The sequence below is a fragment of the Macaca mulatta genome, chromosome 20 (genome assembly GCF_049350105.2).
Source record: "Macaca mulatta isolate MMU2019108-1 chromosome 20, T2T-MMU8v2.0, whole genome shotgun sequence".
Taxonomy (NCBI): Eukaryota; Metazoa; Chordata; class Mammalia; order Primates; family Cercopithecidae; genus Macaca; species Macaca mulatta.
Window position 1 is genome coordinate 63333581 of NC_133425.1, and position 15106 is coordinate 63348686.

Here is a 15106-nt window from a genome sequence, read left to right on the forward strand (position 1 = left end):
TACCAGGACCTTCATCTCTGTTTATGAATCATGATGCTTTCAGTTCTACAGAATGTATGCTCATCACCAGAAATAAAAAAGTGATCCCAGAAAGTGGAAAGCACCAAAAGGGATTCTGATCTTCAAAACCCAGCATTGCAATGAATAATGGCAAGCTGATACAGTTGGGATGTTTGTCCCCACCAAATCTCCGTTGAAATGTGATTCTCAATGACGGAATGGAGCCTGGTGAGTGGGAGGTGTTTGGGTTATGGTGGCATCCCTCATGAATTGCTTGGTGCCCTCCCAGCGGTAATGATTTCATGTGAGATCTGGTTGTTTGAAAACGAGGCTGGTACTTCCTGCCTCCACATTGCTCCCTCTAGCCATGTGATATACCAGCTCCCCTTCCATTCCACCACGATTTTAAGCTTCCATAGGCCCTCACCAGAAGCAGATGCTGGAGCTAGGCATGTATAGCCCTGAATCATGAGCCAAATAAAATTTTTTTATTTATAAATGATCCAGCCTCAGGTATTCCTTGACAGGAACACAAACTAACAAAAAGGCCCACTATCACCCCTGAGAGGGGTACCCTCTACTCCAACCTTACATCTGCCCCGTGCTAGATCTGTCCGGACATTCGGCTAGCCCTATATTCTGGAAGAGCCAGGGGCATCCATCCTTCCCAGGAAGAAGGGCTATCTAGATGCAATGTGATTCCTCCTTTCCACCTTAAAGATAATCAGGGAGATGATCAGATATGGCAGGAAGGAAAACCCTGAGGAGCTGGCAGGCAGAGTGAAGCAAAGACAAGTGCAATATCTACTGAACACTTAGGCCCCTTCCTCTTGCCAAAGAGAGGTGCACCCATGAGGAAAATAGATTTCCCTACGGCTTTATATTAGCAATGTCAAAGGACATGACCAGTAGCTGGCCTCAGACCAGCCCAGAGAGGTTAAAAAGTCTCACATTGTGAAAAAGGGAAACAGACTAGGCTGGCTCCATATGGTCCCATCTCAAAGAGACTCAGATCAGCCCAGCAGACTCTGAACACCTCTCACCTCGTCTACTCCACTCCATGGATCTGAAACTCAATGGGTGACACAAAAACAGTTTTTACTAGGCAGGCATGGTGGTATACACCTGTAGTTCCCATCTACTTGGGAGGCTGAGGCAGGAAGATCATTTGAGCCTAGGAACTCAGGGCTGCAGTGAGCCGTGACCACTCCATTATACTCCAAGCTGGGCGATAGTGAGACCCTGTTTCCAAAAAAAAAAAAAAAAGCCGGGCACGGTAACTCATGCCTGTAATCCCAGTACTTTGAGAGGCCTAGATGAGACGATCGCTTGAGTCCAGAAGTTAGAGACCTGCCTGGGCAACACAGGGAGACCTTGTCTCTACAAAAAATTTTTAAAAATTAAAAAGGCATGGTGGTGTGCACCTGTAGTCCCAGCTACTCAGGAGACTAAGGTGGGAGGATCACTTAAGCCTGGGAGGTCAAAGTTGCAGTGAACCATATCATGTCACTGAACTCCAGCCTGGGCAACAGGGCAAGACTTGTCTCATGAAAAAAAAAAAAGGGGTTTTTACTAAAGAAAAAAGAACATACGGCCAGGCATGATGGCTCATACTTGTAATCCCAGCACTTTGGGAGGCCGAGATGAGTGGATTGCTTGAGCTCAGTTCAAGACCAGCCTGGGAAGGCTGGGCGCAGTGGCTCATGCCTGTAATCCCAGCACTTTGGGAAGCTGAGGCGGGCGGATCACGAGGTCAGGAGATTGAGACCATCCTGTCTAACATGGTGAAACCCCGTCTCTACTAAAAATACAAAAAATTAGCCGGGCATGGAGGCAGTCGCCTGCAGTCCCAGACACTTGGGAGGCTGAGGCAGGAGAATGGCGAGAACACAGGAGGCAGAGCTTGCAGTGAGCCGAGATGCGTCACTTCACTCCAGCCTGGGGGACAGAGCAAGACTCCGTCTCAAAAAAAAAAAAGACCAGCCTGGGCAACATGGCAAAACCCTGTCTCTACAAAAAATACAAAAACAACCGGGCGCGGTGGCTCACACTGTAATCTTACCACTTTGGGAGGCTGAGCAGGCAAATTGCCTGAGCTCAGGAGTTCGAGACCAGCCTTAGCAACATGGCAAAACCCCGTTCTACTAAAAATACAAAAAATTAGCCGGGCATGGTGGTGTGCGCCTGTAATCCCAACTACTGGGGAGGCTGAGGCACAAGAATCGCTTGAACCCAGGAGGTGGAGGTTGCAGTGAGCCAAGATCGTGCCACTTCACTAAAACTTGGGTGACAGGGCAAGACTCTGTCTCAAAAAAAAAAAAAAAATACAAAAACTAGCTGAGCATGGTGGCACGTGCTGGTAGTCCCAGCTACTTGCGGGGCTTAGGCGGGAGAATCGCTTGAGCCTGCAAGGTTGAGGCTGCAGTGAGCCATGTGTGCACCACTGCACTGCAGCCTGGGCGACAAAGTGAGACCCTGTCTTTAAAAAAAAAAAAAAAAAGAACATATGAAGAAAAGAATACTAAGTCCAACACATGGCGTAACAAGCCACATCCTAAGACTACCTAAAAGACAAACATGAGGGTTTCCTAATACAGAGTCATTTGCTTCGGTTTATTTTGTTTTAATTTCATTTACATTTTTAAAACAGATAACATATTTACAAGAAAGAAAATTCCAAAGGATCGAAAGTCAAAATTTTTCTTTCTCAGTCCTGGCTCCTGCCACCCATCCCTTCCCAAGGAACAGCCAATATTACAAGTTTTTCTGTAGCTTTCCAAAGATGATCTATACATGTACAAGTAAATACAGATATGTTTGTTTTCTCTTTTTTCTGCACAGTTGGTAGGATATTATGTATTTCCATGCTTTATATTTTTAATTTCCCAATATATCCTACAGATGATTCCAAACTGGCACCTAAAGAGTCTCCGGCCAGGAGCAGTGGCTCATGCCTGTAATCTCAGCACTCTGGGAGGCCAAGATGGGTGAACCGCTCAAGCTCAGGAGTTCCAGACGAGCCTGGGCAACCTGGCGAAACCCTGTCTTTATTAAAAATACGAAAAAAACTAGCTGGGCGTGGTGGCATGTACCTAGAGTTCCAGCTACTCAGGAGGCTGAGGTGGGAGGATCGCTTGAACCCAGCAGATTGAGACTGCAGTGAGCAGTGTTTGCGCCACTGCACTCCAGCCTGGGAAACGAAGCAAAACCCTGCCTCAAAAAAAAGAAAAAAAAAAAGTCCCCTACCAGGCAGGCTGGCTCATGCCTGTACTCCTAATATTCTGGGAGACTGAGGCAGAAGGACTGCTTGAACGCAGGAGTTTGAGACCAGTTGGGGCAACACAGTGAGACCCCGTCTCTATAAAAAAAGAAAAATTAGCTGAGTATGGTGGCTTGTACCTGTAAGCCCCACCTAAAGGGGAGAATGAGGTGGGAGAATCACTTGAGCATGGGAGGTCAAGACTGCAGTGAGCCATGATTATGCCACTGCACTCCAGCCTGGGCAGCAGAATGAGACCTTGTCTCCAAAAACAAAACCAAAAAAAGCTCATAAAAGTCTCTCTTCTCCACTACCAACTCAGTGCAAAAGTTGAAAGAGCACACCTAGAGCAAACAAACAAAATTAAGAATCAGTTTGCACTTGACAGGAAATTATTTTTCCTGTTCATTAAGAGGCAGAGCTACAGATACTACAGCTACATCTCCTTAGCCAAGGCCAGACACTCGTATAACAAAGAACACAGCCACACACATTCTGATTAATAATGAAAAACCAGTTTTCACTCAGACTAATCAAAGGGGGAAAAAAGATTCCTGACAATTAGTTGAATCCTAAGCATCCTAGATTGAAAGTATTTGAAATCAGCCTACTAGAAAAAAATCAGTGATTCACATTAAACATTGATCAGAAAAGATGTAAGGTCTGAGTGTTACTCCCTGTTTGGGAAAAGCCAGCTGCCTTCTCTGTGTCATAGGCACAAAGAGGAGGAGGCCAGGAAAAAAAACACAAGGACTTTTCCTGACCCCATGACAGTGTCAGGGAAGCCTGGATCATGTCACTTCTGCCACTCAAGGGACCAACGGACTTAAGACCATTTTCTGGAACCCATCAGTTCATGGCAGAAGCTTTGTCTCCCCAGTTGCAGCCAGTCCAGGTCTAGGTACGAGCTGCTGGGCAGAAAATAGCTGAAATTAGCCAGGTGTGATAGCACAGGCCTATAAATTAGCCAGGTGTGGTAGCACATGCCTATAATCCCAGCCACTTGAGGGGCTGAGGTGGGAGGAGCGCTTGAGCCCAGAAGGTTGAGCCAACCAGAAGGTTAAGAAGGTGGTGCCAACATTGCACCACTACACTCCAGCCTGGGTGAAAAGTGAGACCCTGTCTCAAAAGAAAAATAATACATGATAAAAATAAGGCTGGGTGCAGTGGCTCACTCCTGTTATCCCAGAACTTTGGGAGGCTGAGGCAGGCTGATGGCTTGAGCCCAGGAGTTCAAGACCAGCCTAGGCAATGGCAGAACTCTGTCTGTACAAAAATTACAAAAAATTAGCTGGGCGTGGTGATGAGCTCCTATGATCCCAGCTACTAGGAAGGCTGAGGTGGAAGGATCACCTCAGTCTGGGAGGTTGAAGCTGCAGTAAACTGTGATTGAGCCACTGCTCTCCAGCCTGGGTTACAGAGTGAGACCCTGTCTCAAAAATATATATATATTAAAAAATAAAAAATAAAAGTAAGAAACTGTTTTGATCATGTTCTACGTGGGAGGTCACTTAAAAACTCTGATTTTTTTTTTTTTTTTGAGATGGAGTCTCACTCTGTCGCTCAGGCTGGAGTGCAGTGGCACAATCTCAGCTCACTGCAACCTCCACCTCCCGGGTTCAAGCAATTCTCCTGCCTCCACCTCCCAAGTAGCTGGGATTACAGGTGTGTGCCACGACCCCCAGCTAATTTCTTATTTTTAGCAGAGGCAGGGTTTCACCATGTTGGCCAGGCTGGTCTCAAACTCCTGACCTTAGATGATCCGCCCGCCTCAGCCTCCCAAAGTGGGATTACAGGCGTGAGCCGCTGCGCCCAGACAAAAACTTTGATCTTTAACACGATGAAGTAACAAAGGAGCCAAGGTTGGCAGCAGTCTTCCTCCCAGTACATGCCTGAGTCTGCTCAGCTAGGCCAATGGGAGCAAGGGCTACTGAGGCGTATCCCCACCTGGAGCAAACTCAGGTCAGTTGACTTTGATGGCAAACAGTTCAAATTCCATTAATGACAATCACTTGTCAATTAATTTTTGGAATGGAAATGCACACCATCCTGGCCCAAAGGCTACCTTTCAGGATCCTCCAACCAGTGGCATGGCTTGAGGCAGGCAGCTAGCAAACAAAGTCCTCCCCAGCCTCTCTGCTACCACCATGACTCTCAACACCAATTGGATCAGGAGAGCAGAACAAATGTTCTCTTCAACAGTGACTCACCAGGAAGTCTGTTCATGTTGACGCCTTGAGCCGAGAGTCCTATTCCCATGTAACTTCAAAAAAAAAAAAAAAAACACAAAATTTTTGGTTAGCAAACGCTCATGTTTCTCCCTTCTCAAATATTTCTTGGTAAAAGACAAAAAAATGAGAAAAGCAATGAATGTAGAGGCTCTTATACTAATGGTTCTTGGAGAAACCTGACATTTCGATTTGCTAATGGAAAGCATCTTACTGCCTCACCCAGCTAGAGAAACAGAAGGTTGTGTGTACGTGTCACTGTGAACCACTGGCTTCAGTTTCAGAGGACAGTGTCATGAATTCACGGTTTCCAGTTCTTTGGTGTTCTGGATGTAGCTAAGGCACAGAATCTATTCCTTTTTTTTTTTTTTTTTTTTTTTTTTTGAGACGGAGTCTTGCTCTGTCGCCCAGGCTGGAGTGCAGTGGCCGGATCTCAGCTCACTGCAAGCTCCGCCTCCCGGGTTCACGCCATTCTCCTGCCTCAGCCTCCCGAGTAGCTGAGACTACAGGCGTCCGCCACATCGCCCGGCTAGTTTTTTGTTATTTTTTAGTAGAGACGGGGTTTCACCATGTTAGCCAGGATGGTCTCGATCTCCTGACCTCGTGATCCACCCGTCTCGGCCTCCCAAAGTGCTGGGATTACAGGCTTGAGCCACCGCGCCCGGCCAGAATCTATTCCTAAGATGTGCCTGAAGTATCTCAATCCAAGGTAGTGCTTGACAGAGCAATGCACGGTCGTTCCACAGGGACAACCCAGTTTGCACCAAAGACCAGGACATGGAAAAAGTAAAGCCATGTTGGATCTACCTAGGATCATCAATCAAGACTGCTCACACAGAGCTTGTTCTCTGGGTCTCAAAATTAATTACCTTCCCGACATACATTCACATTGGCCTCCCAAACCACACAAAGCTGGGAGTAGTGATATATGAGGCCCCGAGAGATCCCCTAACTCCTCCCACTCTTTGAAGAGTGAGGGCTTATTCTCCTTGAACCCTGACTCAGCTGTGACCTCAGTGGAGTACGCAACCTGGGCTCCTGTGGGGCTGCTCCCTGTGTCATTGACACATGGAGGTGGAATGGCGCCCAAATGTGGGTGTCAGCTTCCTCTGGCTGCTCTCCCCTTAGACAGTCCACTCAGATTCTCAAGTTGAGGCAGGGGTTTGTACAGAGGCTCCCAGACCATCTACTAATAAACACCGTCTTACCTTTGGACTTGGGACTTTTAAGTTAACACTGGAACGAGTTAATACTCTGGGGGACTACTGGGAAGGCATAATTATATTTTGCAATGTAAGAAAAACATGAAATTTGGGGGCCCAGGGTAGAATGATATGGTTTCGATGTTTGTCCTCTCCAAATTTCATGTAGACATGTAATCCCCAGGGCTGGAGGTGGGGCCTGGTGGTAGGTGTTAAGATCATGGGGATAGATCCCTCATGAATGTCTTGGGGCAGTCCTCACAGTAATGAACAAGTTCTCTATGTTCCTGCAAGTTCTGGTTGTTTAAAAGAGTATGGCACCTCTCTGCAACTTGTTCCCGTTTCTGCCATGTGACATGCTGGCTCCTAGTCACCATCCACTGTGATTGTAAGGTTCCTGAGGCCTTTGCCGGCACCATGCTTCCTGTAAAGCCTGTAGAATTGTGAGCCAATGAAACCTCTTTTCTTTATAAATTACCGTGTCTCAGGTATTTCTTTATAGTAACATTAAAAAGGCTTAATATACTGCCCCTGCCAGTCCTTTATTGGCAGTAAATGCCCTTTTGCCTTTCTCTGGGTTGCTGCACCACTATATTTGGGGGAGCAGCCTCTACTACCCAAATAAAGGATCAGGCAGGGAGGGAAGGCTCTGACCTACTCACTTTCCTCTGAAACCAGCTATCCCAATCATGCTGGGTAGGAACCAGGAAAGGATACAACTCAATATATGGCCCTGATAACTTGGCCCACATGGCTTAGGGAAAAAGGTAGAGAAGGGAAAGGAGCAAAGCAAAAGGAACAGCACTTCAAAGAGGGAGTTTCATGGTTCAAAGGGAATTTGTCTTCTGCTTTAAGCAGCATTTGAGACAGAGTTGGATCCTTAAAGGTCAAAGACATGAACCAATATATCCTGTAGTTGGACAGGACTGCTCAGTCATTCCCAGAAACACACAAACTGCCTGCCACCTCCTGCCAGAGGGGCTAGCTTCAAGGACCATCAGGAACAGAAGGTGTCTTAGCCTGCTGGCAGAATTCCCATTAGATTAAAACTTGAACATTTTTTCCAGAAAAACTGTAGCCCAAATAATCAGCTTCCTGACTTTACATGGCAGAGGCTGCTAAAAGCCAGTCTCCGTTCCTTCAGTACCTCAGCTGAACAAGCAGCAAACGACCCCAGCTGCCCTGCAGTCAGCAGTCCAACAGGCACAAGTGCAACACAGCCAGGGCTTTCCTTGACTTAGACAACAGCCACTCACCATGCCCTGTTCAGAGGGGCCTGGGGCTACGCCCAACACCACATGTCATCCCATCCCTGGCACACAGGTTTCCTGACACTAGGTAAGGGTTTATGTTTGGAGCACATGTGCAAAGGGGGAGGTCAAAGGTCACTCAAGAAGAGTTATGCTCGGTCGCTGCAACTCGTTCCATAACATTCTGTGGGAATGAGGAATCACTAAAGCACCTGTGCTCAAAACACAAATTGCTTAGTCCTCCCCATAGGAGAAGTCTCTCTATTCTCCAGCAGCTAGCCCTAAACACCTTCCTACAGACTCTGTTCCACAGGTAAGACGGTGTTTATTAGTGGATGGTCTGGAAGCCTCTGTACAAACCCCTGCTTCAAGTTGAGAATCTGAGTGGACTGTCTAAGGGGATAGCAGCCAGAGGAAGCTGACACCCACATTTGGGCGCCATTCCACCTCCACGGGTCAATGACACAGGGAGCAGCCCCACAGGAGCCCAGGTTGCATACTCCAATGAGGTCACAGCTGAGTCAGGGTTCAAGGAGAATAAGCCCCTACTCTTCAAATACTGGGTAACATTAAGTCTTTTCCAAAAGCATGGTGTTTTAAAGCTACCAAAAAATGCACTCTTCTATCTTCCAGAAACTTTTCATAAACTTGAAGACTATCATCCAACCAATCTGAGAGAAACAAAGCAGACTCTGTGAATATATTAAAATACACTGAATTGTACACTTTAAATGGTGACTTGTATAGCATGTTAAATTACATGTCAATAACACTCAAAAAAGTGGGAATAAAAGAAAACTACCTTAACACAACAAAGGTCATATATGAAAAACCTGGCCAGGTGTAGTGGCTCACACCTGTAATCCCAGCACTGTGGGAAGCCGAGGCAGGTGGATCACTTGAGGTCAGGAGTTCGAGACCAAACTGGCCAAAATGGTGAAACACCGTCTCTACTAAAAATACAAAAATTAGCAGGGTGTGCTGGCACACGCCTGTAATCCCCCAGCTACCAGGGAGGCTGAGGCAGAAGAATCACTTGAACCCAGAAGGCAGAGGTTGCAGTGAGCCAAGATCAGGTCACTGCACTTCAGCCAGGGTGAGAAAGCGAGACTCTGCCTCAAAAAATAAATTTAAAAAAACCCACAGCTAACATCATACTCAATGGTGGAAGACTGAAAGCCTTTCATCTAAGATGCCTGCTTTCACTACTTCTATTCAAGACAGTATTGGGAGTTCTAGTGAAGCAATCAGACAAGAAAAAGGAATGAAAGACATCCAAATTGGAAAGTAAAACTATCTCTGTTCACAGATGACATGTTCCCATACGTAGAAAACCTTGCAGGGTGTGGTGGCTCATGCCTGTAGTCCTAGAACTATGGGAGGTCAAGCAGGAGGATCGCTTGAGCCCAGGAGTTCGAGACCAGCCTGGGCAACATAGCGATATCCTGTCTATACAAAAAATTCGGTGCACATGGTGAAATGCACCTGTAATCCCAGTTGCTTAGAAGACTGAGGTGGGAAGAGCACCTGAGCACAGGAGATCAAGACTGCAGTAAGCAAGACTGTGCCACTGCACTCCAGCCTGGGTGACAGAGTGAGACTCTGTCTCCAAAAAAAAAAAACAGGAAAGAAAAGAAAGGGAAACCCTAAAGATTGCACAAAACAAAAAACTTGCCAGGCGCAGTGGCTCACGCCTGTAATCCCAGCACTTTGGGAGGCCGAGGTGGGCAGATCACGAGGTCAGGAGATCGAGACCATCCTGGCTAACATGGTGAAACCCTGTCTCTACTAAAAATACAAAAAATTTGCCAGGCGTGGTGGCAGGCTCCCGTAGTCCCAGCTACTTGTGAGGCTGAGGCAGGAGAATGGCATGAACCCGGGAGGCGGAGCTTGCAGTGAGCTGAGATGGCGCCACTGCACTCCAGCCTGGGTGACAGAGTGAGACTCCATCTCAAAAAAAAAGAAAAAATTAGAATTGGCCAGGTGCAGGGCTAGGTGCGGTGGCTCATGCCTGTAATCCCAGCACTTTGGGAGGCTAAGACAGGCAGATCATCTGAGGTCAGGAGTTCAAGATCAGCCTGCCCAACATGGTGAAACCCCGTCTCTATTAAAAATACAAAAATTAGCCAGCTACTCAGGAGGCCAAGGCAGGAGAATCACATGAACCTGGGGGCAGAAGTGGCAATGAGCAGAGATCAAGCCACTGTACTCCGCCTGGGTGACAGAGCAAGACCCTGCCTCAAAAAAAAAAAAAAAAAGAAAAGAAAGAGAAAAAAAAAGAACTAATAAGTTACCCTATTTCTCACTTTTCAGTTGTGTTGCTACACACTAACGATGAACAATCAAAAAAACTGAGAAACAATTCAATTTCCAATAGCATCAAAAGAATAAAATACTTAAGCTGGGTACGGTGGCTCACACCTATAATCCTAGCACTTTGGGAGGCCAAGGCGGCTGGATCACGAGGTCTGGAGTTCAAGACCAGCCCGACCAACATGGTGAAACCCCATCTTTACTAAAAATACAAAAATTAGCCAGGTGTGGTGGCGCATGCCTATAATCCCAGCTACTCGGGAGGCTGAGGCAGAATTGCTGGAACCCGGGAGGTGGAAGTTGCAGTGAGCCAAGATCACAGCACTGCACTCTAGCCTGGGGGACAAGAGCGAAACTCCATCCCCCACCAAAAAAAAGAATAAAATAATTAAAAGTAAATAAACTTGGCCGGGCGCGGTGGCTCAAGCCTGTAATCCCAGCACTTTGGGAGGCCGAGACGGGCGGATCACAAGGTCAGGAGATCGAGACCATCCTGGCTAACATGGTGAAACCCCGTCTCTACTAAAAATACAAAAAAACTAGCCGGGCGAGGTGGCAGGCGCCTGTAGTCCCAGCTACTCGGGAGGCTGAGGCAGGAGAATGGCGTAAACCCGGGAGGCGGAGCTTGCAGTGAGCTGAGATCCGGCCACTGCACTCCAGCCTGGGCGACAGAGCGAGACTCCGTCTCAAAAAAAAATAAAAATAAAATAAAAAATAAAAGTAAATAAACTTAACCAAGGAGGCAAAAGACACTAAAAACTGTAAAATGTTGATGAAGGAAATTACAGACACAAATAAATGGAAAGACATCCTCTGTTCACTGATTATAAGACTCACTATTGTTAAGATGTCAATACTGGCCGGGCGCGGTGGCTCAAGCCTGTAATCCCAGCACTTTGGGAGGCCGAGACGGGAGGATCACGAGGTCAGGAGATAGAGACCATCCTGGCTAACCCGGTGAAACCCCGTCTCTCCTAAAAAAATACAAAAAATTAGCCAGGCGAGGTGGTGGGCGCCTGTAGTCCCAGCTATTCGGGAGGCTGAGGCAGGAGAATGGCGTAAACCCAGGGGGTGGAGCTTGCAGTGAGCTGAGATCCGGCCACTGCACTCCAGCCTGGGCGACAGAGCGAGACTCCATCTCAAAAAAAAAAAAAAAAAGAGATGTCAATACTACCCAAAGTGATACACAGATTCAAGACCATCCCTATCAAAATCCCAATGATGTTTTTCACAAAAATAGAAAAATCCATATGGAATCTCAAGGGACAGAAACAGTCAAAACAATCTTCAAAACGAACAAAGTTGGAGGGCTTACACTTTCTGATTTCAAAACTTACTACAAAGCTACAATAATCAAATCGGTGTAAGACTCGCATAAAGATAGACATACAGTTCAAGGAATAGAATAGAGATCCCAGAAAGAAACCCTCACAGGTACCGTCAGCTGATTTCAACAAGGATGCCAAGACCATTAGATGGGAAAATGACAGTTTTTTCAACAAATAATGCTGGGACATCTGGATAATCACAAACAAAAGAATAAAGTTTGGCCAGGTGTGGTGGCTCATGCCTGTAATCCCAGCACTTTGGGAGGCCAAGGTGGGCAGATCACCTGAGGTCGGAGTTCAAGACAAGCCTGACCTACATGGAGAAACCCCGTCTCTACTAAAAATACAAAATTAGCCGGGTATGGTGGCGCATGCCTGAAATCACAGCTACTTGGGAGGCTGAGGCAGGAGAATCACTTGAACCCAGGAGGTGGAGGTTGCAGTAAGCCGAGATCGTTCCACTGCACTCCAGCCCAGGCACCAAGAATGAAACTCTGTCTAAAACAAAAAAAGAAGAAGAAAGTTTTTTGCTTACATTATACCATATACAAAAATCAACTCAAAATGGATCAAAGACCTAATCATAAGAGCTAAAACTTCAACTCTCAGGAAAAGACATAGAAAGAAAGCTTCATGACATTGGATTTGGCAATAATTTCTTGGACAAAAGCACAGGCAATAAGAGAAAATATAGATAAACTTCATCAAACTTTAAAACTTTTAGCTAGGAAAGGTGGTGTACACCTGTAGTTTCAGCAATGTGGGAGGCTGAGGCAGGAGGATTGCTTGAGCCCAGGAGTTTGGGACTAGTCCGGGCAACACAGCAAAACCTAGTCTCTAAAAAATGAGAGGGGCAAAGTCCTTGAGCAGATGTTTCCCTAAAGAAGGTGTACACGTGGCCAACAAGCACCTGAAAAGATGCTCACCATCACTATCATTACAGAAATGCAAATCAAAACTACAATAAGGCCGGGCACAGTGGCTCATGCCTGTAATCCTAGCACTTTGGGAGACAAAGGCAGGTGGATTGCTTGAGCTCAGGAGTTCAAGACCAGTCTGGGCAACATGGCAAAACCCCATCTCTACGAAAGAAATATAAAAATCAGCTGGGCATGGTGGTACTTGTCTGTAGTCCCAGCTACTTGAGAGGCTGAGGTGGGAGCACAGCTTGAGGCCCACGAAGTCAAGGCTGCAATGCCTCATGCCATTGCACTCTAGCTTGGGTGACAAAGTGAGACACTGTGTCAAAAGAAAAATAAAATAAAAATAGTCTGGGCGCAGTGGCTCATGACTATAATCCCAGCACTTTGGGAGGCCAAGGAGGGCTGATGGTTTGAGACCAGGAGTTCGAGACCAGCCTGGGCAAAATGGTGAAACCCTGTCTCCACCAAAAATACAAAAATTAGCCAGACATGGTGGTGCGCACCTGTAGTCCCACCTACTCAGGAGGCTGAGGTGGGAGGATGGCTTGAGCCTGGGGTGGGTGGAGGTGGCAGCAAGCCAAGATGGCACCACTGCACTCCAGCACGGGAGACAGAGCCAGACGTTCTCTCAAAGGAAAAAACAAAAACAAAAAACAGCGAGATACCACTTTGTACCCTTTGAGCTGCCAAGAATGAGACAAAAAAAATAAGGAAAGGGCGTAACAAAAACCTCAAACTCGTTCTCCTGTACACATACTACAATATCTTTGCATCTATGGAACAGGAAGAATCCCCATAGGAGGCCACTGACACTGCCTTTCCTCTATTGATCTCTGGAGGCACTTGAATATGGCTGAGTTATCAGGAGCTCTTGGGTCCTTGCTAACGTTGAATAATTCAGTAAAAACAGGTGTGATAAATTTCTTTTCACAGAGGTTCTTCCAGTCACTCATGTCATCAACAAAAATCCCCTGTACCCAGTATGGTGCTGGGGACACATGGATGGGAGCCTGGGCTCAATCCTTGCCCTTCAACAGTTCTAATGTCAAGTCGGGGCAAGCCAGAGACTCAAGGTGTGCTGACTCAAAGTCAGGAATTCCCTCAGGAAGTGAAGGCTGAGCCAAGGCCTGGTAAAGGAGATGAGAGGAGAAAGAGGATCATGGTCCGCGCAGAAACAGCAGAATGTGGGCCAGGCACACTGGCTCACGCCAGTAATCCCAGCACTTTGGGAGGCCGAGGCAGGTGGATCACGAGGTCAAGAGATCGAGACCATCCTGGCCAACATAGCGAAACCCCCATCTCTACTAAAAATACAAAATTTACCCGCGCGTGGTGGTGGGCGCCTGTAGTCCCAGCTACTCAGGAGGCTGAGGCAGGAGAATCACTTGAATCCGGGAGGCGGAGGTTACAGTGAGCCGAGATTGCACCACTGCACTCCAGCCTGGAGGCAAAGCGAGACTCCGTCTCAAAAAACAAATAAATAAACAAAAAAACACAGCAGAATGTGAAAAGGCATAGAGGCAAGAAAGCAGCCACATGGTCAGGGAACTAAGAGAAGTTCTGTGTGACAGGGTTACAGTCTGGGCAGACCCAGCTGGATCAGGAAATGGGCTGTGCATGCACAGCCTGCATGCTAGCTTAAGAAATCTGAACTTCATGAGAGGTAAATGGCAAGCCACAGAAGGGGCTAAGCTGGGGATGGTGGCTTCAGCGTATAATCCTAGCTACTTGGGAGGCCAAGGCGGGAAGATCACTGGATGCCAGGAGTGCAAGACCAGCCTAGGCAACATAAAAAGACCACCTATGTCTCTAAAAAAAAGAAAGGGCACAGCTAATCAAACAGCTGATATTTGAAAAATGGATCGAAGAACCAAAACTGGACACTTCCAGAGTCATTCCCATGGAAAATGACAAGGGCAGGACAGGAGCAGTGGAATGATGTGGAGACAGGTAAGTGCGCTCTAGAACACAGTGAATTTATTGGGTGGGGGAGGGGCTAGAGAAGCCCAAGACACTGCCCAGCACAACCAGGCACCAAGGTCAATTCTCTGAGACCCACTTGGAAATACTAGAGCCAAAGTGCTCAGCCAGAGTTAGCAGCAGCCATTCTCCAGCTGTGCTCTCTAGCCCTGGCACTGATGCTATGTATTTGCTCCATGGAGCAAATACAGTTGACAATCCCAGACTCCAATCTCACCTCCACCACTGAGTTCACCACACGCCCACTGGCATGTCTCATGTGCTCTCAGAGCCTGCTTTATCAGCTATTACCATGAGGCTGGAGAGCCCCCAGTGCAGCCATTCAACAGGATCAGACAAAGGAGCACCTGGGTGCAGTGCCGGGGGCTGAAGGTGGATGACGGGATAACCCCACTTTGTCCATTCATTCATACACTGGAGGATCTTCCAGCATCAGGATCTGGTAAGGAAAGGAGGCCATTCTGGAAGGCCTGGATCTCAGGACATCTAAAACAAACGCCTGTTTACTTGAGATTACCAAGGAGAAAGGAGGTGTTTGCTTCCTAGTTGGTAACGGGCCAGGCTATGCTAGGAACACTCACGGATACAGCCTGCCTGGGTCAGCCTGGGAGGGAGGGCGGCAA

The 15106-nt window shown here is 47.2% G+C and overlaps 1 protein-coding gene across 6 annotated transcripts in view; it reads right to left on the reverse strand.

The window, feature by feature from the left end:
- Positions 1 to 15106, reverse strand: part of RANBP10 (RAN binding protein 10) — an 84924-nt gene that overhangs the window by 42799 nt on the left and 27019 nt on the right. For 3 of the 6 annotated variants that reach the window (XM_077983601.1, XM_077983602.1, NM_001266835.1), the window contains 1 exon segment: positions 5470 to 5522. The exons of the other annotated variants lie outside the window; for them this stretch is intronic. Coding sequence is in view for 1 of the 3 variants with exons in the window: in NM_001266835.1 (NP_001253764.1) it covers positions 5470 to 5522 (53 nt within the window). In the remaining 2 variants the exon portion in view is untranslated. 6 annotated transcript variants of the gene reach the window in all.